General features: G+C 40.6%; 3 protein-coding genes across 3 annotated transcripts; 1 reads left to right on the top strand and 2 right to left on the bottom strand.

The window, feature by feature from the left end:
- Positions 1–2,432: 2,432 nt before the first annotated feature.
- Positions 2,433–3,005, bottom strand: LOC138907926 (uncharacterized). The gene has a single exon (XM_070198550.1). The coding sequence runs from the start codon at positions 3,003–3,005 to the stop codon at positions 2,433–2,435; it is 573 nt and encodes a 190-aa protein (XP_070054651.1).
- A 4,958-nt stretch (positions 3,006–7,963) lies between these two features.
- Positions 7,964–8,269, bottom strand: LOC138907925 (uncharacterized). The gene has a single exon (XM_070198549.1). It carries the CDS (start codon positions 8,267–8,269, stop codon positions 7,964–7,966), a length of 306 nt encoding a protein of 101 aa, XP_070054650.1.
- A 15,653-nt stretch (positions 8,270–23,922) lies between these two features.
- On the top strand, positions 23,923–27,012 carry LOC138907924 (uncharacterized). The gene is made up of 4 exons (XM_070198548.1): positions 23,923–24,083; positions 24,254–24,573; positions 24,859–25,600; positions 26,655–27,012. The coding sequence occupies exons 1-4, from the start codon at positions 23,923–23,925 to the stop codon at positions 27,010–27,012; spliced, it is 1,581 nt and encodes a 526-aa protein (XP_070054649.1).
- The last annotated feature ends 912 nt before the right edge of the window (positions 27,013–27,924 follow it).

The raw sequence follows: 27,924 nt of genomic DNA, 5'->3' as shown, positions 1-27,924 counted from the left end.
GTAATTCATCAAAAATAAAATTAAAGTATAGAAAAACATAAATTCAATTCAAACTCGGGTCTTCAGTGAGGAAGGAATGATGAAATCCTTGTGCTCATGTTCTCCAACTCCTTCTTACCCTCCTTAGGTCTAATATGTGTCAAAAGTCCATAAAATAACGTTTTTCGATATATTTATACCAAGTAGGGTCGGGCCCAGACGAAATCACCTTCTCCTAGCCGAAATAGGATTTTCACTCTATAAACATTGCACAGGCACGCCGCATGGGGCGAGGCGTCATGCGGGGCATTAGATGAGAAATCCATAGAGTTGATTCTGACAGGCAGCCGTGGCGCGCCATGCGCCGTGATTTTTGACTTTTCTCATAGTACAGATTGAATCTCAATTTCTGACGTCCAGACTTGTCCTCGACCCTCGTACATGATCCCAACTTAATCCCTTAGGCTTTTACTCAGACTTCAAAGCTCGAAATAGCTCGAATTAGCTCCATAACATCTACATACCCCGGGATCACTCTTACAAGGCATAAAACACACAATAAATGCAAAACATTGTCAATTAAAGCTGAAATATGAATAAAGTGCAGTAAATTAGAGTGCAATAAGAGACTAAAATAGGAGATTATAGCCTACCATCATCACCCCACACTTAAACCCTTTATCTTCCTCGAGCAATCAACTACACTTCATATAGATACGACCGTTTTAAACAACTCTCATAACTCATCATAACAAAAATATTTAAAACAGATTAAGCACAATACCGTAACATCCTACCCTCAAGATTTGACTCAAAATCACCACACAAGTTTTATAACTTGCTCACTTACTCTAACACAGAGGTCAACGACATTACCTTTCCTTCATGAATCTAGTGCCCTCACACAACAATAGAGAGTAGTTCCGCACACAATAAAATTTAAGAACAATTTGGAACTCAAGATGGAAAGAATTCACTCACTCTCAGAAACAACATTCATATGCCACAAAAGACATATCATAGGCTTTCCCATAGTGTACTACTCTACTAATTGATCTCATTCAGTCAAGGATCAAGTAGGACTTTCATCGGTTGTAATGTACGTTGCGGTATGGGTAGGATATATTTGGATATAAGAGTGACTACACCACCCTAAACACTTCACTACATACAATTCATTATTCAAAACCCCACACTTGTTTCAAAAAATAACTCCACCTTCACATCAATATACATTAACTCCCTACTTCTTTAAGCATAATTACATTAAGAGTCACCACTATCAAAGAATATTTTACACAACAATACAATATTTTTTTTCTTTACTCTTTCAATTCAAGTGGCTATTACTTTTTCAATACAGTGCAACTTTCTCCTTAGTTTAATAGTTCCACTCAAAAGCCAAACCAACCACCCGATACTTCATCTTTTACAAAGTTCATAACAAATTCAAGTGCTCACGGGGGGTAAAAGGTTCAAATAGACGGTCAATTCAAACAAATGGGTAGGGCTTGTAATGTGGTTTCCAAAGAAACAAGATTACAGGCTCAAAGGGGTTAACTAAGATACATAACAATTAGGTGGGTAAAAGCATATAACTGGATCAACAAAGAAATACATATATCCCTTCCAAGACTGAATAAAATTACCATTTCTCTTTGCAAACATACGGGACAAGTTCTAGACATAAAATACAATACATAGAATAACACAAAACCTCACGCACACATGGTACATAACTCACTCAGGATTGGACTATCAAGACACTCTAGTCAAAGCAATTAAGCAAAGTGAAGATCATACAATTTAAGGTACTTATACAAGAGTCAAAAACTGAGCCAAAGCGTCACAACTAAAGCAATTACTATTCTCAAGGCATAAAAAAGTTAAGAGATATTGCTTTCATTTCAAATCATAGCACAAGGCTTTCTACTCTTAACAAAAATAAAAACTAACTACACGCAGTTCAAACAAAACCTTTGGAAAAGAACTGCAGCACAAAGAAAAGCCAAGGGGGAATTATTACGCTACCTAACAAAAGAAAATCTTTTTGTCTTTTTGTTTTGACTTTAATCTCTCAAGAAACCCGTCGAATGATATCCATCGTCGGGAAAAATCAAAAAAATCAATTTTTTATGGTTTTTTCAATTGTTTTCTATCTCTAACTACTACAACAACCAAAAACTATAACTAAAACTAATATACATACATACATACAACATATACCCCACCCCACACTTTAAGTTGTGGCATGTCCCCATGACATACAATTAAAAAGCATAAGGTAAAGGAAACTTCCCTGAATATCTTGTCGGGGTCTGAGTCGAAGTCGGGCTCCATTCCTCGCCTCCGTACTAATGCGCACATCCATGTAGATATCTTCTTCTAAGCCTTATTGGGGTACACCCCACACTTATCTTTCTTACTCAGTGCAACCTTCTCTTTTGAGCCCTTCACTTTCCACTCAACACTTGCAGTTGGTTTTTTTTTTGTGCCCCATTTTCTATATTCATATCAAAAGTCACAGTCTCCTCACCCACTATAAGCATGAGTTTCCTCTCGTGTATATCCAATATTGCTCTACATGTTGCTAAGAATAGTCTTCCTAGGATGAGGGGGACCTCCTTGTTTTCCTCCATTTTCACCACAATAAAATCCACAAGAAATACGAACTTATCTACTTGAACTAACACATCTTCCACTATCCCCTCGGGTATTAAAGTTATTTGGTCAGCCAACTGCAAAGATATTGGCACTGACCTTATCTCTCCAATCTCCTTCTCCAGTTTCCTATAAATAGATAGAGGCATTAAGTTAATTGAGGCACCTGAATCACAAAAAGATTTAGCAAAATTAATAAAGCCTAAAGAGCAAGGTATAGTAAAACTCCCTGGATCTCCACACTTTAGTGGGAGTTTGTTCTGCAATATCGCGTTGCAGTGCTCTGTGAGCTTGAACATTGATGTCTTCTCTATCTTTCTCTTCTTTGTAAGAATCTCCTTCAAGAATTTGGCATAAGCAGGCATTTATGAGAGCATGTGAATGGTATGTTTACATGAACCTGTTTTAGCACATCTAGAAACTTACCAAACTGCTTGTCCAACTTTTCTCTATATAGCTTTTGGGGGAAAGGTAGCGTCGACATATGTTTGCTCTCCTCATGTTCCTCCCTTCTCGATTTTTCTTCCTTCTTCTTTGTCTCAGCCTTCATCTGGCCTTTCTTCTTCTTCTCAACATCACTTTTCAGATGCTCCCCCCTTTCTTTTTCAAGTATCACATCTTTTTGGATCGGCGTGGGATCATTCGACATTTGCCCACTTCTTTGGGATTTCTCCAGTATCAGCGGAGAGCATTCCTAGAGCCTTCTCAGATAATATTATTGCAATCTGTCCCACTTGTCTCTCCAGGTTTCGAAAACCAGTGCCCAATTCTTTGATAGCTGCTCAATGGGCGTCCAACCTCTCATCTGTCTTGATAATGAAGGCCTTCATTAGATCCTCTAGACCAGGCTGAATGGGTTGTTGGGGCTGAAATTGTTGCCTCTGTTGATTTTGGTATGCTGGAGCTCCTTGTCACTGGGGTCTAGAGTTATTTTGTTGCCAATCATTCGTAGTACCTTCAGGTGAACTCCATGAAAAACCGGGGTGCCTCTTACCCATTGCATTATAATTGTAGTTTCCCACAGCATTCAATTCCTCAGTTGAGGCTTGATACTCATGAGTATGGTGTCCTCTTCCACATATAGCATCAAGTTGTACCTGCACAGATGTATTAGCATCAACTTGGTGAACACCGGTCAATCTTCTTCTTTCAGCACTCTCAGAGGGCCATTGATTAGCATCTTCAGATAACTCATCAAGAATTGTAACTACCTCATCTGGAGTCTTTTTAATCAAAGGGCCTCCAACTGCATTGCTCAATGTTCTACATGAGGCCAGTGTCAATCCTTCCCAAAAATCTTGGAGTTGCATCCAGAGTTCAATTCCGCTATGTTGACACTTTCTAACTATCTCCTTAAACCTTACCTACGCTTTAAAAACAGTTTCAGTCTCTTTCTGGCAGAATTTATGGATTTCTCTTCTAATCTTGCCCATCTTAGCTGAGGAGAAATATTTATCAAGGAATTTTCTGGTCATCTCCTTCCAAGTTCTAATCGATCCACTGGGCAAAATCTGAAGCCACTCCTTAGCATCATCTTTAAGTGAAAAGGGGAATGCCCATAAGTACACTACATCTTGTGACACCCCATTGTATTGAAAGGTTTTCATAATGTCCTCGAAGTCCATTAGATGTGTGTTTTGATTTTTGTTTGGCTTCCCTCTAAAGACACATCAATTCTGAAGGGTTTGAAGCAATCCTTGCTTCAACTCGATATTGTTTGCTGCAATTGGAGTGGTCTAACACTTGATAAACCTTGATTGTAGACCAGTCTAGTATAATCGTCAAGTGGTCTCCCAGACAAGGGTTGATGTTGATTAAGTCTGAGACTCCTCTCTTCTTCATATATGTTCTGCGCATCTCTAATAGCTGCTTTCTCAGCATCCCGTGCAGCTTTTTTGCATTGTTGGGCTGTCTCTCTTGCAGCCAAATCTACATTATCATCACTGCTTCCAGCCATAGTTTCTTTGGTTGAGGATTGCCCAACCTTTTCTGATATCTCGGTGAGATTTCTTTCCTTCCTTAGCTGTCGCAGTTGTTTTTCTATCTCTAGTTCGTATGGTAGCACTCCTTTCATAGAAGCTCGAGTCATGCAACCTCAACTTGTAACCTGTGCACAACCAAAGAACACCAAACAAAAAAAGGGAAGAAATAAATAAAAAGAAAAATTCCTGAATTAGCACTACAAACTATTTCAAACACTATTGATTGCCAAAATTTGACGAGCTCGAAACACACACTTAAATTCTGCTCGCTAATCAAATATAGTATAACATAACTTCGTATCCACATGGATTGAATTTAAATAGTATTCTTGTAGTTTCTAGCTTGATTGCTATTCAAGATAATCAACAATTGAGATTTCTATAATTTCTAACTAAAATTAACTAATAATCTAAAGCTATTGACTAGTGACAATTGAAACAAACAAAAGCAAGAAAGTTATTAGTGGGAGAAAATAGGGGTTGATAGGATAGGTGCAAAATAATTGGTTGGGATTTAACTCTAGATAATTCACTTCTAATGTTCAAGTAAGTCTCTCGAATTCACTCAATTATTAGTTCAAACGTTCAGCAAAAATTCTCTCTCGATTAAGTCTTAACCTCACAAGATTAACCAATTTAAGCACGTGAAAATATGCAAGAATGCGTAGTGGATTGGTCTCTAGGAAAACTTCTTTCGATTATTCTCCTAACTAGGTTTAATCAATTATTCAACTAGCCCCTTTCGATAACTAAGAAGAATTAATGAACTCAACCAGCAATATAATGCAAAGATATCACAAGTTATGCCTCTCTCGATTACATGGACAAGTATATATAGATGCAGCAGTTAAATCATCCAAAAACGCTTCAATACATAAAACTAGAGTTATAATCCACAAACAACCATAAATACACTAAATCCATCAAACCCTAAAGAGAACTACTCCATAGATATGGAGAAATTCATCACAAATAAAATTAAAGTATAGAAAAACATAAATTAAATCCAAACTCGGGTCTTGAGTGAGGAAGGAATGATGAAATCCTTATTCTCGTGTTCTCTAAATTCCTCCTTAGCCTCTTTAGGTCGAATATGTGTGAAAAGTCCAGAACATAACATTTTTTCATGTATTTATACCAAGTAGGGTCGGGCCTAGACGAAATCATATTTTCCTAGCCGAAATAGGATTTTCACTCTATAAAACTTGCATAGGCGCGTCATATGGGGCGACGCGCCATGCAGGGCATTATTGGGGAAATACAGAGAGTTGATTCTGATAGGCAGCTGCGGCACGCCACGCGCCGCAGTTGTGGACTTTTCTCAGAGTACGGATTGAATCTCGATGTTTAACGTCCAGACTTGGTTCTCGACCCCCAAACACGATCCCGTCTTAATCAATTGGTCTTTTACTCTGACTTCAAAGCTCCAAATAGCTCAAATTAGCTCCACAACATCTACATAGCTTGGGATCACTCCTATAAGGCATAAAACATATAATAAGTGCAAAACACTATCAATAAAAGCTCAAACATGAATAAAGTGCAGTAAATTAGAGTGATGGGAGTGATCGTACTGAAATTTAAAGCGTCTCCGCATGATGGGAATTTTTGACTTGAAGAAAAACATAATAATGCATGTAAGGTGCATGAGCAAAACGTCAAAACATTCGAGATAACAATAATGGAGAAAAAGAGCATGCCCAAGAGTTACTCTTGACTGCGATGATAAGTTGTGGTCATCGATTGGCAGAACTTTGGCGATGAGGTTTGCAGCTATCTATTCTGATCTCTGATGTGACGGAGTGGCGGTGCAGATCACTCCCATTGGCTCAGTGAATAGTTTGCTATATAGAGGGCTTCAATTGGCAAAGCTGATGCTTGATTTGTACATGGCGCTCCAATCGATTAAGCTGACAATTTTCTATATACAGGGATCCAATTGGTGAAGCCAGTGGCTTGCTATATACAAGGTGCTCCGATTGACTGAGCTGATGATTTGCTATATACAATGTGCTTCAGTTAGCATGGCCAGTGGCGCGCTATATACAACATGCTCTGTTCATTCGAGCAGTCGCTTTTCTATATACAACATGCTCTGACTGCATCAATGACCTGGTTCCGAAATACATGTAAAGGATTCAAGAGTTAGTTTTAGTTATACAAGGAAATTTTGAATAGAGAAAGAGAGATGATAGTCATGAGAGAGTGGTGGATCTGTCATTTGCCCCAGTGTATTTCCAGCACTTCCTTATGTCCTATTGGCCCTGCATTCAAAGAAATATTCATTGCGGGGATGAGGTGTTAGTTTATGTCTACCATAGTCCATGCTTTGCCCCGGTCTTGATGAGGTTACGCCATGAAGTTCAATAGGTGGAACAAATTATGATATTTTTAGAAATGTTTTTTGAAAAATCTTTGTTTTATGGCAAATGCCATTGTTCCGGATTATGACATGTTTTGAAAGTTCCTTAAACGTGAGTGTTTTCATTTAAAGACTGTGTCCCGTTGATGTCGATCCTCCATGATGCTTCTGACGATGTGGCTGCTTGCCGCTGCGATTGCATCCTAATCTGAACTAATGCATTACAAAGGTTTTCCTAGGGTTATGACCGAAGCCTTTCAGGTTGCCTACGTATTCGAAACGGAATCAGGTCTGAACATAGTTCTTGGATAATGATAGAGAAAATATGATGAATATTACCGAGCCTGACTCAGGCAGCCTACGTATCCAGATGGAATCAGGTCAAGATGTAGTTCGATTACAACAGATGCAAAAATGATGAGATTGAAAATGAAATGGCCAAATCTGACTCAAACTGCCTACGTATCCAAATGGAATCAAGCAAGAACATAGTTCAACTACAAAAGATGATTGAATTCGATAAGTATTTCCTACATATTTCTTCCATAGGAAATCAAGTCATGGCATAGTTCCGGGTAACACACAAAATGATATTTGGATTTTCTATTACAAAAGAAAGGGGAGAGAGAAATCGAACCCTACGTGGGTTGCCTCCGTATCCCTCTGTGGGAAGTCAGGTTGAGCGTAGTTCTGTTACAGGAAAACCCTAACTCTATTATCTTCAAACGTAGTATGTCTTGATTGCGTCTGAGTTGATAGGCTTTATGCCGACTCTTCCATCCATTTTTGTCAAGATCAGAGCTCCCCCCAACAACACTCAGTGGACCACGAGACCTTGCCAATTTGGTGCGGACTTTCCTTTGGCTTCTTCTTGATGAGGGAGTATTTTATTTAGAACCAACTGCCCCGGTATAAACTGGCAAGGCTTAACCCTTCTGTTAAATGCACTGGCCATCCTTTTTTGATACAGCTGACCATGTCATATTGCATCCATTCTCTTCTCGTCAATGAGCATGAGTTGCTCCTGCCTGACCTGTGTCCATTTTGAATTGTCTAACTTGGCTTCTTGGATGACTCTTAAGGATGGTATCTCAACCTCTGCTGGTATCACAACTTCGATACCATATACCAACATATATGGTAGTGCCCTAGTGTATGTCCTCATGGTGGTTCGATAACCCAGTAAGGCAAATGATAACTTCTCGTGCCATTGCCTATGATTGTCCATTATCTTTCGCAGAATCCTTTTAATATTCTTGTTGGCTGCTTCAACTGCTCCATTCATTTGTGGCTGTAGACTCTAGAGTTGTGGTGGACAATTCTGAACTTCTCGCAAATTTCCCTCATGAGATCATTGTTGAGATTAGACGCATTGTCAGCGATGATTGACTCAGGTATCCCAAATCGGCAGACAATGTTGTTACAGACGAAATCTGCCACTACTTTCATTGTAATGGCCTTGTAGGTAGATGCTTCAACCCATTTGGTAAAGTAGTCAATGGCTACCAAAATGAAATGGTGGTCATTCGATGCAGTGGGCTCTATAGGTCCAATCACGTCCATGCCCTAAGCAGCAAACGGCCAAGGCGAACCCATTATGTTCAACTCATTTGGCGGAACCTGGATAAAATCCCTGTGGATTTGACACTGGTGACACTTTTGAACATAACAGATACTATCGCTTTCCATAGTTATCCAAAAATATGTGTCTCTTAAGATTTTACTAGCTAAGGTGAAGCCGTTTATGTGGGGTCTACATGTTCCTGCATGTATCTCTTCTAATAATCTGGTTGATTCAACGACATCTACACATCTTAACAGATCCAAGTATGGGGTCCTCCTATACAGGACTTCCCTGTTAAGGAAAAGGTGATTTGCCAGCCTCCTGAGCGCTCACTTCTGACTATTAGTAGCGCTCTCTAGCTACTCTCTTGTTTTGAGGAACCTTTTGATGTCACGGTACCACGGTTTACCGTCTAGCTCATCGTCTACATGAAAATAGTATGCATGTTGATCTCTGACTTCTACCTCGATAGGGTCGATGTAATTCTTATTTGGATGCTGAATCATGGATGATAGGGTTGCAAGATCTTCAGCAAACTCGTTCTTGATTCTAGGAACGTGCTTGAACTCGATCTTTGTGAACATTTCGCATAACTCTTATACACAATACAGATATGGAAGGAATTTTACGTTCTTGGTAGACCATTCCCATTGAACTTGGTGTATCAATAGATCAGAAAACCCTATGACCATAAGCTCTTTGATGTTCATGTTGTTTGCTCTTGGGTGGTGGCAACTCCTGAATAGCTTTGATCTTTGAAGGATCCAGTTGTATCCAATTTCTACTTACTATGAAACCTAGCAATTTTCCAGCAGGGACATCGAATGCGCATTTTGCAGGATTCAACTTCAAACTATACCACCGCAAATATTTGAAAAACTTCTTCGGATCATCCAAATGTTCTGAACTCTTACAAGACTTGATGTTGACGTCATCCATATATACCTTGATATTTTTGTGAATCATGTCGTGAAAAAGGGTTGTCATGGCCCTTGTGTAAGTAGCCAGCATTTTTGAGACCGAACGGCATGACTCTATAGCAGTAAACTCCCCATGGCACAGTGAAGGCTGTCTTTTCCACATCTTCTTCGTTCATCAGGATCTGGTGGTACCCAGTGAAACAATCCACAAACGAATGCAGTTCATGCTTCACACAGTTGTCGATAAGGATATGAATATTTGGTAAAGGGAAATCATCTTACGGGCTGGCTTTGTTGAGATCTCGATAATCCACACATATCTTGATCTTCCCATCCTTCTTGGGCACTGGGATGATATTTCCAACCACGTGGGATAGTTGGTGAACCTCACTACATTCGCCTCTATTTGCTTGGTTACTTATTATTTTATCCTTAAACTCAAGTCAGGTTTGAACTTTTTGGGTTTTTGCTTGACTGGTGGTCTAGCAGGGTTGGTAGGAAATTGTTGCGAAACGATATCAGTACTCAAGCATGTAATCATACGACCTTGCGAATACATCGATGTATTGTCGGATGAGCTCGACCAATTTTTCCTTCTAATTTGCTTCTATATGGATGTTGATACGGGTTTCTTTTATGTCTTCTTCACTTCCCAGGTTGATCACTTCTGTTTCTTCAAGGTTAGGCTTTTTCTAGCTTTCTAGTTGTTTGATCTCTTGTGGGAGATCATCCGACATCATCCTCTCGTCGTATTCCTCGTAATATGGATCGCTTTGCTCGAGGGTTTTGTTATATGTCATAATCGCGGTTGATTACTGAAAAGCAAAACTAAGTATAAATGAAGCGATAAATAAATTTGCAATAATTTTAAGAAAGCGATTCTTTTTATTTCATCAAAAGAGGAACGTCTGAGCGTTCAAAGAGGAAAATGATAAAAAGGTACAAACATGGTTCAAGCCTAAATTGACCGTGCTCTCTTTTCAAAATATTTATAATTCCACACTACCAAGACTCACGGTCCAATTCTGCAGGTGCTCTCCTGATTTGGCATTCCGAATGGTCGGTGTCTTAATATTAATTCCTTCATAGCATTCCTCGATCATGGTCATGAACAGTCTTCCTATTCCATCAACGATGTCATCCTCTGGCACTGAGCTCTGAACCGTACCCGAAACACGCTCTGGTACAAAAGCCTTTTTCCCGAAGCTCCTGGTACAAGTCTTCCCAATCGAAGGATGATACCTTATACCAGCTCTTCCCTTCTTCCCATTTGGCTCAATCGTCTCTGTTATCTCGTCTTATCGGGATCGCAGCCCGGTTCCTGGTCTGTATCCATACTTCATCATCTCCCTCATTGCCATCTTTGATTTTTACGGTGATTGCATTCCTAGGTTTTACTCAGTCTCTTCTATTTCCATGGCATGTATGATCTCAACTGCATGGAAAGAAACCCCGTCTAATCCTTCTATGAATGGGACTGCATATTCTAAATAAGTTGATTGGCTCCATTCACCGTGGACTACGATCTCTTGACACCCCTATTCGAACTTCATAAATTGGTGTAGGGTAGATGGGACTTCCCCTGCTATGTGTATCCAGGGTCTACCTAGCAGTAAGTTGTATGAAGATGAAATATCCATCACTTGGAATAGTATGGTAAACTCAACCAATCCAATTTGCAATGCTAAATAAATTTCACCATTGACGTCCTTCTGCAACCCGTCAAAAGCCCTTATCCTCACATGACTTTCCTTGACTTCTCTCAGATGGATACCCAACTCTCGTAGAGTAGAGAGGGGGCAGATATTAACTCTTGATCCTCCATCAACCAGTACTCGGGACACTACCTTATCTCCATATTTGACAGTGATGGGTAGAGCTTTGTTGTGACCCACACCTTCGATAGGAAGCTCATCTCTTCGGAAAGTGATCATATTTGCTTCGACTATTTTCCTAATGGTTGCTGCCAGTGCCTCACTGGTGGTGTTGCTCGGCACACTCACCCCACTTAACACTTTTATCACGACATCTTTATGACTGTCAGAACTCATCAGTAAATCTATGATTGATATTTGTGCTAGGGTTTTCTTCAATTGTTCCTACATAGAGTATTCTTTGGTTGACATCTTCTTCCAGAATTTTGCATCCTCCGGATCTGTTATATTTCTTCTCTAAATCTTCTCCCTTCCTAGATTCCCTAGTTTTACATCCTCAGGAGCATAACACCTCCCTGACCTAGTCATACTATGAGCTGTTGCAGAATCCGCCATCTTGGCTTTCCCTTTCTGTTGATATGTCTACGGGACTGTTTTGTATTCCCGATCTGTTTCATCCCTGGTTGCAGTGGTGGGCTGTTGCTGGTAAGTCTGAACCATCACCGTAGGTTTAAATTGTATTGTGATCATCGGAGTCCTTTGATGTGTGACCCTTTGTAGCCTCAGCATTTCATATCATGACAATGGTTCCTTTCAAGTCATATTCTTCATCCAGTGTGATCATATTAGCCCCTTGATTCCGGTGATTTGGTAACGGATTGCAGTTCACATTGGGCGGAGCGGGGGTGCACTGAATGGCTCCACTTTTAATCAATATATCAATTTCATTTTTAAGTCTAAAACATTCTTCAGTATCATGCCCTAGTACGTTTGAGTGGTACATGCACCGTTTGGTTGCATCAAAAATATTTTGAGGGATACTCAGGAACCCTTCCTTCTATCAGATGTATCAATCCTGCTCTCCTCAATCTTTCAAATAGTTGGGCCAGAGAATCTATAATCAGGGTGTAGTTTCTGGGACCTCTATCTTCAAAATTTGGGTGAGGTCGGGGTGCATAGGTGGGTTGGTTTTGATGAGTGGTAGTTTGAACTGGAGCATATGGCCGTGGTGGGTTTGTATTGATATGGGCTCGAGGTGGGTTATATTGAGGTTGGGGATTATAATATGGTTGTCTGTTGTAGACTAGAGCTTAAGCAGGTGGGTGTGGGGAATGGTTGTTTGGAGTATAAGAGGTATTTCCATGATGTGGATTGGACTGGTAATAGGGAACGATTGCTAATACCTCCTCGTTTTTCTTCTTTTTGCTGCTTATTGATCCTGATTGGATTGCTTTACTAGTTGTTTGCAATGTGGCCATGGATTGTACCTTGCCGGACTTTATACCTTCTTCTAAGAAATCTCCCATTTTGACCAGTTCAGGAAATTTTTGTCCCATCATGCCCATCATTTTATTAAAGTAAATCCCTTCCAGAGCCATGATGAAATACTTAGTCAGCTCACTGTCATCTAATGGATGTTGTGCCATGGAGGCCTCTGACCTCCATGGACATGTATAGGACAGCTTCTTTTGCAAGTTTACTAGTTCGAACCTATCAGGGGTAGTTTCTATGCTGAACCGGAAGCGATTCATGAAATCTTCTACCATATCTTGCTATGTCTTCCAATTCCTCTGATCTTGGCGAGTATACCAAGTAAGCGCTTCCCCTATCAGGCTCCTTATGAACAGCTTCATTCTCAACTTCTCATTTCTTCCTACTCCAACTAGCTTGTCACATTAGGCTCTCAAATGCGCATGGGGATCACTTGTCCCATCAAAGATATCAAACTTTCGAGGTTTGTACCCTGCCGACATATCCACATCAAGATGGATACACAGATCCTCATAGTCTAGACTTTCGCTCCCTCGAGCGACTTGAAGGTTCTTCATTTGTTTTCTCAATGCTTGTGATTGCTCACACACTGATTCTTCCTCCTTATACCTAGTTGTCCTCTCCATATCGACAAATTGGTCAACTTCATAAGGCATCCTGATCGTGAAAGGCGTTGTGAAGGTGGGTTCTGAAACGACATATACGGGAGCAACATATCGCTCATGTGCAGCCGTATGTGTCGCGGGTTTATACTAGTTTTGGTTAGTGGTAAAGGTGACTCTGTCACGAGGAGGGCGTGAACTGTGTTGGTGGTAACTGGTGGGTTTTGTGGCGTTTGAATGCAATTTTGTACTTAAGGAGCATGTATGGGAGGATTTAGTGGGTTTTCAAGGGTTACTGGGGGTATAATCTAAGTGGTAGGGACCGAAGTTGGGGTATTGTTGGTTTGGCAAGTAGTAGAAGGAAAGTGGTCAGGGATTGAATCTAGAGAAGGAAAACGGGGTGGTTGTGGGAGTGTCGTCACGGCCAGATGTGCCAATTCCCTGATGTGTTGTACTTTCTCCCTAAAAAATTCCATCTCCTGGGCTATCCCGGCCACATATTCGTCATTCCTCGTATCGTCCTTCTTTCTCGATCGCTCCGGGCTATCGTCTATTAACAGAGCGTGTTCGATCGGGTTATCTATCGCAGATATCTTCCCTTTCATTCTTAGGTTGTACAGTGGTTACGTCAGTTTTGGGTCAACACAAACTAACTTTTCTTTGGGGAATAATAATAAAGTAAGAAAATAAAAGAAAGAAAAGAAAAATAACAAAATTTAGTTTTGTCATTTACACAAGTAATAGGCATACATTGCAGTTAGTTCACGTATTCAGGCAAGCGTGTTCTCCTAAAATTTGTGGGACCTCTCTTTGATGGAGGTAGGCCTAAGTCGCGAATATTAGACAAACAATTAGATTTGACACATTTAGATCCAAAAAAAAATCATTTTCATTGATAATGTTTGGATTATAATAAGTGGGAACAGAGGTTACATCATTGTTTCCAACATTCACAGAATTACATGGGCTCAAACAACTTGCCCTTAGGGAAATGAGAAATTTTTGAATAAAAATACAAAGTGTGAAAAGAGGGGAAATCAACCAACTTCTAGTAACCGTCCCCGGATTCATTCCCTATATCTTTTCCTTCTTCTGGTTCTTCCTTTGGATCTTCTTCAAATTCCTCTCCATAATCATTGAACTCAGATTCTTCCTCTGGTTCTTCCTCTGACTCTATCTGGATACACTCCACTACTCGATCATCATCTTCGGGGGGTGGCAGCATGTGATCAATTGATCCCACGACCACTTGGTGGTGCATAGAGGTAGTCACAAGGTAGTGTGGCAAGATCTCATGATAGATTTGCAGAGCCTCCACTGCATCCTCCAGCCAGGCTATTCCTTCCTTGCTTGGTTGGGCTAGCTTGTCTTCTTCATTGATCCAGACATAATATTCCGAAGTGCACCACAAGTTTAGACCCATTAGTATTTTGATCAGATCACTCCCCTCTTCATGAAGCCTTCTTATCCTTGGTATTGGGATCTTCCTGTTGTACTCGTCCTTGTACAATGTTTTCCTCATCCAGAGAGTCACATCCTAAATTAACCCGGACTATATGAGAACTTGTATGGGTGAGTATGGCTGGATACCCTCTAGTCCGATCAGCTCGATAAAATATTTCTGAGGAGTACTTAGGATTGCACTTCCGCCTAGCCATGACAACTTCTAATTGGCCCATTCTCCACTTAGGTTAGTCAGCATCTCTCTCTACTCTTCTTGTCCGTGTGGTAAGACCTAATGTCTCATCCTCTCGTTATGGCTTCGAATCATGTTGGTCACGCCCACAAAGTAGTCAAATGTGGCCTCTCACTAAAAGAAATTCTCTGTGGCCCACATTTGAAGCAGCAATTTACATCGCTTGAAGAAATCATATCCTTAGGAACATGTGGACAAAGCCCTGAGAATCTCGGCTAACACCATGGGTACCAGAGTGGCTTGGAGGTTGCCTCGGAATGTTTCCATAACCATGGGTAACAAGTTGATATTGATCCATCCTCTTCTCTATGGGAAAACTAGCAATGCCAAGGAGAAGGTTATGGGTCGGATACACTACCACATTGCCTGATCACACTGAAATTCTCCCAAGTACCATTCATAACTTTCACGATATCCGAATATGTCAAATAGTTGGTCCAGGCTTACCCATCCATCCTCGATGCTTCTCAAACCTCGACTGTTTGCCAAACCAAAAGCATCAAGAAACCTATAGCCGGGCATGGTTACTGGTAGTATCGGTTTCCTCCTTGTAAATGGTAGCTCCGTGAAACTGGTAACTTCTTCCAATGTCAGAACTAACTCATGATCAGCAAACTTGAACACCACCTTGGTCAGGTCCCAGAACTATGCCAGCAGGCGGGTAAGCACCTTGTTAACTCGGATGTTTAGCAAGGCGATCAGTGCTCCTAGATGTGTCCTAATTTCGTCTCCATGTTCTCAGCAAATATTCTTCCACCATTACTTTAGCTTGTGTGGTGCTCCCATTACCATATTGATCTCGGGGATGTTTTGGTTGATTTCCATTTCTGAAGTAGGTAAAGAAAAGGGTTGATAAGTGTTTACTTTGGATCTTAAGTGTCTCTCCATGGTTTGTTCGTCTTTCCACAGAAGTTATGTTGTTGAGTGCATGACCCGTTAACATTAGGGTAGCTTTCCTAATCATGTGTTGATGCTAAGGACCGACTCACATAAGGTTTATGCAACATGACTTATGTTTGCTAGAGTAGAATGTTTCCTACTTTTGAATTGGACTGAAAACTATGAGAAGTTATGTCAGTTGACCTGACAAAGCCTTTCTCTGAAACTAAAGTTAAAGCAGTGTACAAACAAATTTAAATTCTAGGTCTAGTCTAAGTCTGCTAAGGTCAGACCCTAAGTGTGAAGTCCCTAGCAGAGTCACCATGTTTTTGCACCCTATTTTTCACAAGTCAAAAAAAAGATTCAACTTGTGGTTTCTCTGTTGATGATAAAAGAGAGTCGCCACCTAATATTTAAATGTATATTAGGGTACCTATTTAATTACTAAGGTCATTTTCTTTATTAGTCTGCTAACCAGTGAGATTGTGGGTAAGGGTTCTTGTTCTTCTAAGGGAAAGAAGTTAGGCACACCTTTAAATCTACTTGAGGTAGCTCCATAGGACTTAGACTAGGTTTAAATGGTTAGTTTGTTGCATTCTACTTAATTAGTGTTTAAAGAGGTACGGCTTGCTATATATACATATCTAAATTAGAACGTGATATTTACAAAGGGGTTGTGCAGTTTTAAAAGGGGTATAAGTTTATAAAAGAGTCTTGGAAAATAATGTTGGTATATATAATTGTAACTATTTAAACATATGTACATGAGTGGTTTATATTTATAAAATATGTAAAAGGGCTGAGTTAGAAAACATTTTGTATTCAAAGAATATCGTTGTCATGTAACTCTAATATGATAAAGTGTTGTAAGAAAGTGAACCTAAGATGTACCTTGGTTTTAAAAATCATAATTCTTAGACTTGAGGAAATCATTTAAAAATCTTTCACTGGGCTGCAGCATTTTGTTTTAGAAAGCCGGTTGTGGATCCCATTTCTTTGATTTCGCAATGATGTGTTGTCATCCTTTGCTAAGCTAATTTGGCTTAAAATATCTTCATAAAATGTTAGTAAAACATAAGAGATTAATATCGTGAGTAACATAAGATAACTAATGAAAACTAGTTACTATTAAGCCTAATTTTTCTTTTAACCCTATGTTCTTTAAGGTTTGCCTAAGTTGCTTATGTGATTCAAAGGGTAAAGTAAGGCATTTAATCAGATATGTTAACTGTAATGTCATATACATGTGAGAAAACATAAATAACATAATATAATAAAACAGTAAAAGGGTAAGGAATGACTCTGGTTTGGGTCTAAAAGAGGTAGGCCCAGTAATCAGCAGGAACAGACAGCAGTGAACTTCAAACTCCCAACAGCGTTGGTACATAATTTTGGGCATGCGTCCTTTTGAGAACTCAGCAGGCCCAATGGTTATACATGTTCAAAAAATGAGAGAGAAGGTCACTATATATAATGTTTTATGCATACAATCACGCATGAAATATATATAAGTAAATGACTTGAATAAATAACAACCAACAATAATTAGAATTTAATAAAGGTTATACTAATATGGTATCACATATGGTAAAGTGATTCACATTTAAAACCTTTCGTTGTCATTAAACACTAAACCTAAAAAGGAGTAATGAATGTCAATAGGTTAGAGGCTAAGAGTAGAGTTCCACTCAAGGTCAAGGCTCCCTTTGGATCCCTGACACTTCAAAGTTCCCAAGGGTCTCAAGGCCCAGGGCAATGCTTGTGTCAGGGAGAGTAGACCAACCAAGAGTTAAACTCTACTCCCAAATACTCCTAACCACTCACACTCACTCTTCCCCACAGGTTTAAGTGCCAATGAGACACTTTCAATGTAAATCCCAATACCACAGTGATACCATGCCTTAGAAGTACATATAGAGAATACAACAAGACAACATATTCATATTGTTATAACCATATGTCAAAACTAAATGCATGGTTCACTATGAGTAACATGTTACACAGGTTCAAAAGAAATCAGCCTTAAGCATACATAGAGGCAGAGATATTATCATACTACTGTTAAAGAACCAAACACCTGAGGTCATATATCTTAAGGATAGAGAGAGAGCATAGTCCAAGTCTACACCACTTATGAACACAAACACACTTACCCTAACAACCCTTAATTAGACTAATTATAGATTGGTTTTAATTTAAGTCTTGCCCTTTAGTACACACAGGTTAACAATACAAATTAAGACTTCTGAGGGGGATTAGGAGAGGGCAGGTTAACAATCATAATTAAGACTCCTGGAGAGTGTTAACAACATTATAGGTTAATTACTACCATTGATGCTCTTTAAAGAGTACTAATATAGACACATGTGAGCATCTTCAATTATAGATACCGATTAATAACCTCAATTAAGAGACACAAGTTGACAATCTACTTAAGAGAGCTTAGTGAGGTTTTAAAACAGTGTGGGCATGTATGAGATCATGAGGAAAAAATAGAGACACTGAAGAAAAATGAGTACATGATCACAAACACACACACAAAAGATACGTAGCATAGGACACATTATGAAAGTATTACTAACAATGTCACCACATAAGCTTCAAGAAATGGGTAAAGGTATCATCACATTGGGGAAAGATGTTAAGCATGTCTGGGATAGCAGTAGTATTTTAACTAAACAAATGTATCATCATAACTCAAACACATCTCATCCTTACTTCATGGCTTAAACTAAGTATAAGGTAATCTCAGAGCATATACAAAAGTGATACAAAGACCCAATTAGCTTAGGACAGATTTGCATAAGCAGTCATGAGTTTAATCAAATAAATAACAGAATCACAGAGGCATATTAAAGAGGTGAAATATGTTTAAAGGTCATAAGCTAATGCCTTAGTGCTATGGTAAAAGTCTAATTCTCAACATTGGATAGGATTGTACTCTGTTTGAGTCTAAGTTATTAAATAAACCATTATGAAATGCAAGTGATATTCAAGACAGATTAGCATAACATTAATAACATGGTTTATAGGACATAAGAGAGGTTTTAGACTAGATATTAAGAGCATTAAGTAGTTTTTTGGTCGTTTCAAAGTTAACAGTATACATGAATCATCATATGCATATCAATATCAGCATTCAATAATTTAAAGAAGTCCGCGGTTGCAGAATCTACTTAACAATCATTACCAAGCATATAAAATAGTTAAAAGACATGAACACATTGTTAATAAGATCATTCAACAAAAATAGTAAAGCAGTTCATATTCAGGAATTTAAACTAGTGAAAGAAGAACAAGGTTGAGGTTTTACTAACCACCTTTGGGGCAGCAAACCAAACGAATGTTCAAATTAGCCTTTTAGGAAACCAAGAGCTCAAGATCTCAATTAGTAAAAAGCTCAGAATCAGAAAACAACAAAAAATAAACAGAAAGTGACCAAGAACTCAAACTTTAACCGAAATTTCCCTAAAACACTATATTGTTTATTAACTTCTCAGTTATTAGGTGTAGTGGGTAGGTATATTGTTGTGTCTTAGGTGGAGCCATTAAAATCCCCAGTTTATAGTGGTTGTGAAGCCCTGGGTTTTAAATTCAAATCAATTAGTGAAAGATGATGAAGGATGGATGATGATAGCAAGAAGGGTGAAATCAGAGTGAATCAGAAGGAAAAATGAGTGAGAATCTTACCATGAGTGTGTGATAGCCGTTACATATGAGAACCCATCGGACAAAGACCGGAGGTCTAGAGGTCATTGCATTTGACCTTTGTTTTCAAATAAGCATCATGAGATGCTCATGATTTTATCGCATCACCAGAAGATTTGAATACTGAAGTTTCATGTTTGTGTCTAGGTCAAAGAACTCAAGATTTCAGATTCTTATGATGAAATGGGGAGATATTGGCGAGATTCGCGGAGTCAAAAGGCATAGGGAATGATTTGGGGCCATGATTCATAACCTTGCACGATTTAGTGCAAGGTTTCTGTGATTGATGGGTCGGGGGTTTGAGAAAAAATGAGAGATGAAAGGGAAAAGGGGCAGTTGGGATGAGAGTGAAATGATTTAGGGTTTTGGGGGTGAGACCAACCGGTCTCTAGGTTAAACTGGAAGGGAAAGATCTAGGCCGTTGGATCATAGTAACGATCTGGCCAGTAGTTTTGAGTATTTTAGCCCCAATCCCCTATTTATTGCCTCATTTATGTTGTATTATGGTTATGTGACTTGCCGGGGTAGTTGCTTTTGGTTTCGGGTGAGTTTCGGAGTGAAATGGGACACATAATCTCAAGTTTGAGGTTTAAGTAAAAAGCGTTGACCGTAGTATGACTTTTGTGTAGATAACTCTGAAGTAGAGTTTTGATGAGTCAATAGCTCTGTATGGTAATATTGGATTTAGGAACATGTCCGGATGTTGCTTTGGAGGTCTGTAGATCGTTTAGACTTGAATTGGCGAAACTTAGGATGTTGAAGGTTTGGAAGGTTGAGAAGTTTGACCGAGAGTTAACTTTATTGCTATCGAGGTCGAATTTTGATTACAGAAGTTGGAATAGGTCTGTCATGTCATTTATGACTTGTGTGAAAAATTTGAAGTCAATCGGAGTTGTTTTGGTATGATTCGGCGTTAGTTTTGGAAGACGGATGTTCACAGTTTCAATAGGCTTTAATTGGGTTGTGATTCGTTGAATCGATGTTGTTTGATGTGATTTTTGGCCTCAAGTAGGTCTGCTATGTGTTTTGAAACTTGTTGGTATATTCTGACAGGGTCCCGAGGGCCCTGGGTGTGATTCGGATTGAATGCGGAACAATTTTGGACTTAGGTAATTGCTGAACCTTTGTTGTGTCAAGTGCAATCACACATGCGCACTTTGGGTCGCAGGTGAGGCACCGCAGAAGCGGCCCTCGCGTCGCAGAAGCAAAATTCAGCTTTGACCGTAGGTGCAATCGTTTATCCGTAGAAGCGGACTCATTGGTGCGAGAAGAGCATTGTAGAAACGGAAAGGGCTAGCCAGCCCTGGGGTCATAGAAGCGGAGACCCTCCGCAGGCGCGCGTGTGCAGATGCACCCATGTTACACATGTGCATAATTTGGTCCGTAGAAGCGGAATTCCCTAATCTTAGTGGAAACCACACGTGCGATGGAGTTTCCGCAGGTACGACAGTGAGCCCGCAGTTACGAAATCGCTTGGCAGAAAAGGGCTTAGGTCGAGGGTTTTATCTCATTTTTATTTTTGGACCTAGAGAGCTTGGTTTGTGGCGATTGTTTGATGGATTTTCAAGGAAATCATCGGGGTAAGTGATTCTAATCCGGATTTGGCTATATTAAAGGAATCCATTGTTAATTTCATCATTTAGTTAGTGATTTGAGTTGAAAATTTGGGGAAAACTATGAAAACTACTTAGAATAAATTTTGTGGATTTGAATGGCGATTTGAAGTCGGATTCGAGTAATTCTTGTATGGTTGGAATCGTTATCGAAAGGGTGTTCGGATTTTGCAATTTTGATCCCGAGGTTGACTTTTTGAGTTGACTTTTTGTTTCTCTTTAAAGATCATAACTTTATTGTTCGAAATAGCTTCCTATAGTTTATATTTATGGTATGAAGTTGTTTTGGCTAGATTCGAGTCGTACAGAGTTGGATAATCAATGGAAGGGCTTACTAGTAGATTGAGATGGCGTGTTTTGAGGTAAGTGTCTTGCCTAACTTTATGTGGAGGAATTACCCCTTAGGATTGGTATTGTTTAATGTTAATTGTGATATATGGAAGCTGTGTACGCAAGGTGATGAGTGTGTACACGGGCTAAATGTGATAATTGACCAGTTTTAGCTATGTAGCTATGTAGATTCCTTTCATGCCTTTAATTGAGTTACCATAATATGTTATATTCATCATCATTAGTCTATCATCACATGCTCTACTTGTCTTATCTCTTACTTATTAATTGTCTTTACATGTTTAGTTGAAGTTATTGTTTTCTCTATTTCTTATTCATTATTTTACCGGTGATTTCATTACTTGAAGTTGTTATGTCTTGAAAAATCTTATTGTTTAAATTGGTTTTGAGTTATAAAGGTCGTGATTCACATTGAGGCAAGGGTGTAAAGTTGTGAAATACCATTTTTGTTGAGTTATTCACTTTCGGTTGTTATTGTTAAGACTCTTGTGCATATTGTGGTTGATCCATGGGCTACTTATTGTGGAAACACAAATTATTGTTGACTTCTTTGTGAAGTTGTGATATTGGGAACTTGAGGTGCGATTTTTTATACGTTGTGATATTGATATGCATGCGTGGTATAAGGATTGACGTAGAAACACATGTGGTGAGATAAGGTGGGCTTGATACATGTGTTGCTAGTAGGGGAACTAGTTGAAGCCACACGGTGTGATAAGGTGGGCTAAAACGCGGGAATCTATTTCGGAAAAAATAATTTTCAAAACTAAATGCAAGGCGCTCCCGCGGTGATATAAGGAAAGATTATGAATTATTTTGTGACATGAGACTACGAGGCAGTACCTTGGTAGTGATTCTTGTTGGTACTTTTCTATTACATCACTTGTTATGATGCATTATTTCTAGTTTTCTTTTGTGATGCCTTATTTGTCTTAGTTTAGTGTAGCTATTCATGGTATATCTTGTCATTTAATCATTTCCATTATTTATCATTATCACATTATCATACATACTTGTTCAGTTTTCTTATGTATTCCAGTAGGGCCTCTACCTGACCTCATCACTACTCTACCAAGGTTAGGCTTGGCACTTACTGGGCACCTTTGTGGTGTACTCATGCTACGCTTTTGCACATCGTTTTGTGCAGATCCAGTTATCTCTTACCAGCCCAGGCACTAGTGAGTTGAGTTCAAATTTGGAGACTTCAAGGTATACTTGTCGGCGTCCGCAGGCTTCGGAGTCACCCTCTATCTAGTTCTACTTCATTTCTTTCCCTTTTTATAGATACTGCTGTATAGGGATGTTTAGTACTTTCTTGTAGAGCTTGTGACTTGATATCACCATATTTTGGGGAGTTTGTTTCTGTTAAGTTACGAAATTCTTTTATAATAGTTGCTGAGTTATTTGAGAGTTTTATCATTATCTCAGTTATATTCTGCATGTATATTAGACTTACCTAGTCTTAGAGAGTAGGTTCCATCACGATATTATACGAAGGAAAATTGGTGTCGTGACAAGTTAGTACTAGAGCTCTAGGTTCATAGGTGTCATGAGTCCCAACTAGGTTTAGTAGAGTCTAGCGGATCGGTACGTAGATGTCTATACTTATTTTTGAGAGGCTATGGAACTGTTAGGAAACTTCACTTCTATTATTTCTTATATCGTGCGAATTTGTTGACTACAAATTCTAAATCTTGTCTTTCTATTCTCTCATTGATGGTGAGGACACGCACCGTTGGATCTGACGATCAGACACCCGCGCCCCTGCTAGAGCCGTGAGAGGTCAAGGCCGGGGCAGAGGCCAAGGACGGGCGCGTGGTGCAGCCAGAGCACCTGCACGAGCTGCGACAGAGGAGCCACCAGTAGCTCCAGTTGGAGGGCAGGGATCTGAGACACCTGTTACTACCCCTGCACTTCAGGAGACTATCGCCAAGTTCTTGAGCATGTTTGATACTCTAGCTCAGGCAGGGTTGATTCCACTTGCACCGGCCACATCTCAGGCCAGGGGAGAAGCCTAAACTCCCGCAGCCCGGACCCCAGAGCAGCGGGTCCATGTTGACCAGGTCCCAGAGGTCATACCAGTGCAGCTGATTGTCCAAGTTCAGCCCGAGGTTAGGGCAGCAGCATCTAAGGAGAAGCATCTCAGACTCGAGAGGAACAAGAAGTACCATCCTCCTACTTTCAACGGCCTAGCTATAGAGGACGCACAAGGTTTCTTGGCGAAGTGCCACCGTATTCTCCGTATAATGGGTATAATGGAGACTAGCAGGGTGGATTTCACCACCTTCCAGTTGTCAGTACAAGCATACTAGTGGTGGTGGACTTATGAGGAGGGTAGCCCCCCCGAGGTAGCTTCACTCACCTAGGCTCAGTTTTCAGAGATGTTCCTAAGAGAGTTTGTTCCCTAGAGCCTTCGAGATGCATGGCACGTGGAGTTTGAGCAGTTGCGCCAGGGTGCTATGACTGCATCAGCATATGTTGTCAGGTTTAGCGAGTTGTCCAGACATGCACCTGCCTTAGTTTCCACAGTCAGAGGGCGAGTCCGTCAATTTATCGAGGGGCTTAACTATGGCATTAGATTCAGCATGGCTCAAGAGTTGGAGGTTGATACCCCATACAAGTAAGTGGTAGAGATCACTCGAATATTATAGGGTATGCGGGGTCTGGAGAGAAAGGACAGGGAGGCCAAGAGTCCTCAAGATTCTGGCACATATAGTGGTGCCCATGCCCCAGTTACAGCCTGTCATGGTAGAGGCTATGTGAGTCATCTAGTTCATTCGGCACTTGCAGGTTCCAGTGGTATTCCGGGTTCTCCCAGGTCTCAGGTTGCCCATTATGCACCGCCACTTCTAGTGCACCTCTTGCATGGGGTGCTTTCAGCGACCACTTCAGTCGACCATGCCTGAGCCAGTTTCAGCAACCACATCTTCTGAAAGCTTGTTTTGAATGTGGTGATACTCGTCATATGGTGAAGGACTGCCCCAGACTCAAGAGAGGTGTACCTCCACAGACTACTCAGGCTCCATGTATTCCACAGGGTCCCCAGACTTCTCAGGCCGTGGTTACTACACCAATTGCCACTCCACCTGCTCAGCCAGCTAGGGATGCAGGTCATGTAGGTAGGGGTCGCCCTAGAGGGGGAGGCCAGGCCAGATGTTATTCTCTTCCGAGTAGGACGGAGGTGGTTGCATCAGACTTAGTTATCATAAGTATTGTTCTGGTTTGTCATAGAGATGCATCATTCTTATTTGATCTAGGCTCCACTTATTCATATGTATCATCTTACTTTGCTCCATATTTGGGTATATCCCGTGATTCTTTGAGTTCTCCTGTCTATGTGTCCACACCTGTGGGAGATTCCATTATTGTTGACTATGTATATCGATCATGTTTAGTTGTTTTTGGTGGTTTTGAGACAAGAGTTGATTTATTGTTGCTCAGTATGGTAGATTTTGATGTTATTTTGGGCATGGGCTGGTTGTCACCTTATCATGCTATTCTCAATCGTTACGCCAAGATGGTGATGTTGGCTATTCCAGGTTTGTCACGGTTGGAGTGGAGGGGTACTTTGGATTATGTTCCTAGCAGGGTGGTGTCTTTCCTTAAGGCAAAACTGATGGTTGGGAAGGGGTGTGATTCATATCTAGCCTTTATGAGAAATGTCAGTGTTAATACTCCTACCGTTGAGTCAGTTCTGATAGTCAGATACTATCCAGATGTATTTTTGGCGGATCTTCTAGGCATGCCGCCTGATAAGGATATCGATTTTGGTATTAATTTATTGCCGGGCATTCAGCCCATTTCAATTCCACCATATCGTATGACCCCAGCGGAGTTGAAGGAGTTAAAGGATCAGTTGAAAGAGTTGCTTGATAAGGGTTTCATTCAGCCCAGTATGTCACATTGGGGTGCTCCGGTTCTGTTTATAAAGAAGAAGGATGGTTTTATACCCATTTGTATCGATTATCGGCAGATAAACAAGGTTACAGTGAAGAACAAGTATCCATTTCCACGCATTGATGACATATTTGATAAGCTACAGGGTGCCAGGGTGTTCTCCGAGATTGATTTGCGATTAGGTTATTACCGGCTAAAGAATCGGGATTCGGATATTCTAAAGACTACTTTTAGAACTCTGTATGGTCACTATGAGTTCCTTGTGATGTCATTTGGGCTGACCAATGCCCCAGTAACATTCATGCACTTAATGAACAGTGTATTCCAGCCATATCTTAACTCATTCGTAATTATTTTTATTGAAGATATCTTGGTGTACTCCCGGAGCCGGGAGGATCATGAGCAGCATTTAGGATTATGCTCCAGACCTTGAGAGAAAAGAAGTTGTATGAAAAGTTTTCAAAGTGTGAATTCTAGCTTAATTCGGTGGCATTTTTGGGTCACGTGTGTTGAGTGATATAATAAAGGTAGATCCAAATAAGATTGAAGCAGTGCAGAGTTAGCCCAGACCGTCTTTAGTTACTGAGATCCGGAATTTTCTTGGTTTTGCAGGGTATTACCAACTTTTCATAGAGGGTTTCCCATCTATTACTCCACATATGACCAGATACACCTAAAAGGGTGCTCCGTTCAGATGGACCGAGGAGTGTGAGGAGATCTTTCAAAAGCTCAAGACTATTTTGACTACCGCCCCAGTGTTGGTGTTGCCTACGGGTTCAGGGTCTTACACTATGTACTGTGATACATCATGTGTTGGACTTGGCGTAGTGTTGATACTAGATGGTAGGGTGATTGCCTACGCGTCTAAACATCTTAAGGTGCATGAGAAGAATTATCATGTCCACGACCTGGAATTAACAACTATTGTTCATACCTTGAAGATTTGGCAGAACTATTTGTACGGTGTCCCTTGTGAGGTCTATACCGACAACCAGAGTCTACAACATATGTTCAAACAGAGGGATCTTAACTTGCAACTGCGGAGGTGGTTAGAGTTGCTTAAAGACTATGATATCACCATTCAATATCATCCCGGGAAGGCCAATGTGGTGGACGATGACTTGAGTTGAAAGGCAGAGAGCTTGGGCAGTTTAGCATATCTACCGACAACGAAAAGGCCATTAGCATTGGATGTTCAGGCCTTGGCCAACCAGTTTATTAGATTGGATGTTTCAAAGCCGAGTTGAGTTTTGGCTTGTGTGGTTTTCGGATCTTCTCTATATGATCGTATTAGAGAGCATCAGTATGACGAACCCCATTTTCTTGTCCTCAAGGACATGGTTCAACATGGCGATGCCAAGAAGGTTACTATTGGAGATGACGGTGTGTTACAGATGCGGGGCTGGCTGGTTGTGCCCAATATGGATGGTTTGCATGAGTTGATTCTTCAAGAGGCCCATAGTTTGCAGTACTCCATTCATCCGGGTGCCGCTAAGATGTATCAGGATTTGAAGCAGCACTATTGGTGGAGGAGGATGAAGAAAGACATCGTAGAGTATGTAACTTGGTGCCTAAATGGTCAGCAGGTGAAGTATGAGCATCAGCGGCCAAGTGGGTTGCTTCAGAGGCTTGAGATTCCTGAGTGGAAATAAGAGCGAGTTACCATGGATTTCGTTGTTGGGCTCCCACAGACTCAGAAGAAGCTTGATGCAGTACGGGTGATTGTGGATAAGTTGACCAAGTCACCTCATTTCATTCCAGTGGTGACTACTTATTCTTCAGAGCAGCTGGCTCAGGTCTATATTCGCGAGATTGTCTGACTGCATGGCGTGACAGTATCCATCATCTCTGACCGGGGTACTCAGCTTACATCGCGATTCTGGAAGGTCGTACAACGTGAGTTAGGCACACGGGTTAAGCTGAGTACAACATTCCACCCTCAGATAGACGGGAAGTCTGAGCGCACTATTCAGATATTGGAGGATATGCTTTGTGCCTGTGTCATAGAGTTTGGGGGTTCACGGGAGCAGTTCTTGCCGCTTGCAGAGTTTGCCTACAATAACAACTTCCAATCGACCATTCAGATGGCTCCGTATGAGGCCTTGTATGGGAGGCGGTGTCGATATCCGGTGGGTTGGTTTGAGCCGGGTGAGGCTAGGCTACGGGGTACTGACTTGGTTCAGGATGCTTTGGAAAAGGTTAAATTGATTCAAGATCGGCTTCGTACAGCCCAATCTAGACAGAAGAGTTACGGATTGGAAGGTTCGTGATGTTGTATTCATGGTTGCGGAGCAGGTCTTGCTCCAGGTTTCGCCCATGAACGGTGTTATGAGGTTCGGGAAGAAGGGCAAGTTGAGCCCTAGGTATATCGGACCTTTTGAAATTCTTGAGAGGATTCGTGAGGTGGCCTACAAGCTTGCACTGCCACCTAGTCTAGCTACAGTCTATCCAGTATTCCATGTTTCTATGCTCCAGAAGTATCACGGTGATCCGTCCCATGTGTTAGATTTCAGCTCAGTCCAATTAGACAAGGATTTGTCTTATGTTGAGGAGCCAGTGGCCAT

Source organism: Nicotiana tomentosiformis, chromosome 3, assembly GCF_000390325.3.
Source record: "Nicotiana tomentosiformis chromosome 3, ASM39032v3, whole genome shotgun sequence".
In the NCBI taxonomy this organism is placed as follows: Eukaryota; Viridiplantae; Streptophyta; class Magnoliopsida; order Solanales; family Solanaceae; genus Nicotiana; species Nicotiana tomentosiformis.
Note: the sequence above shows the minus strand (reverse complement) of the source record. Positions and strands in the feature narration are given on the sequence as shown.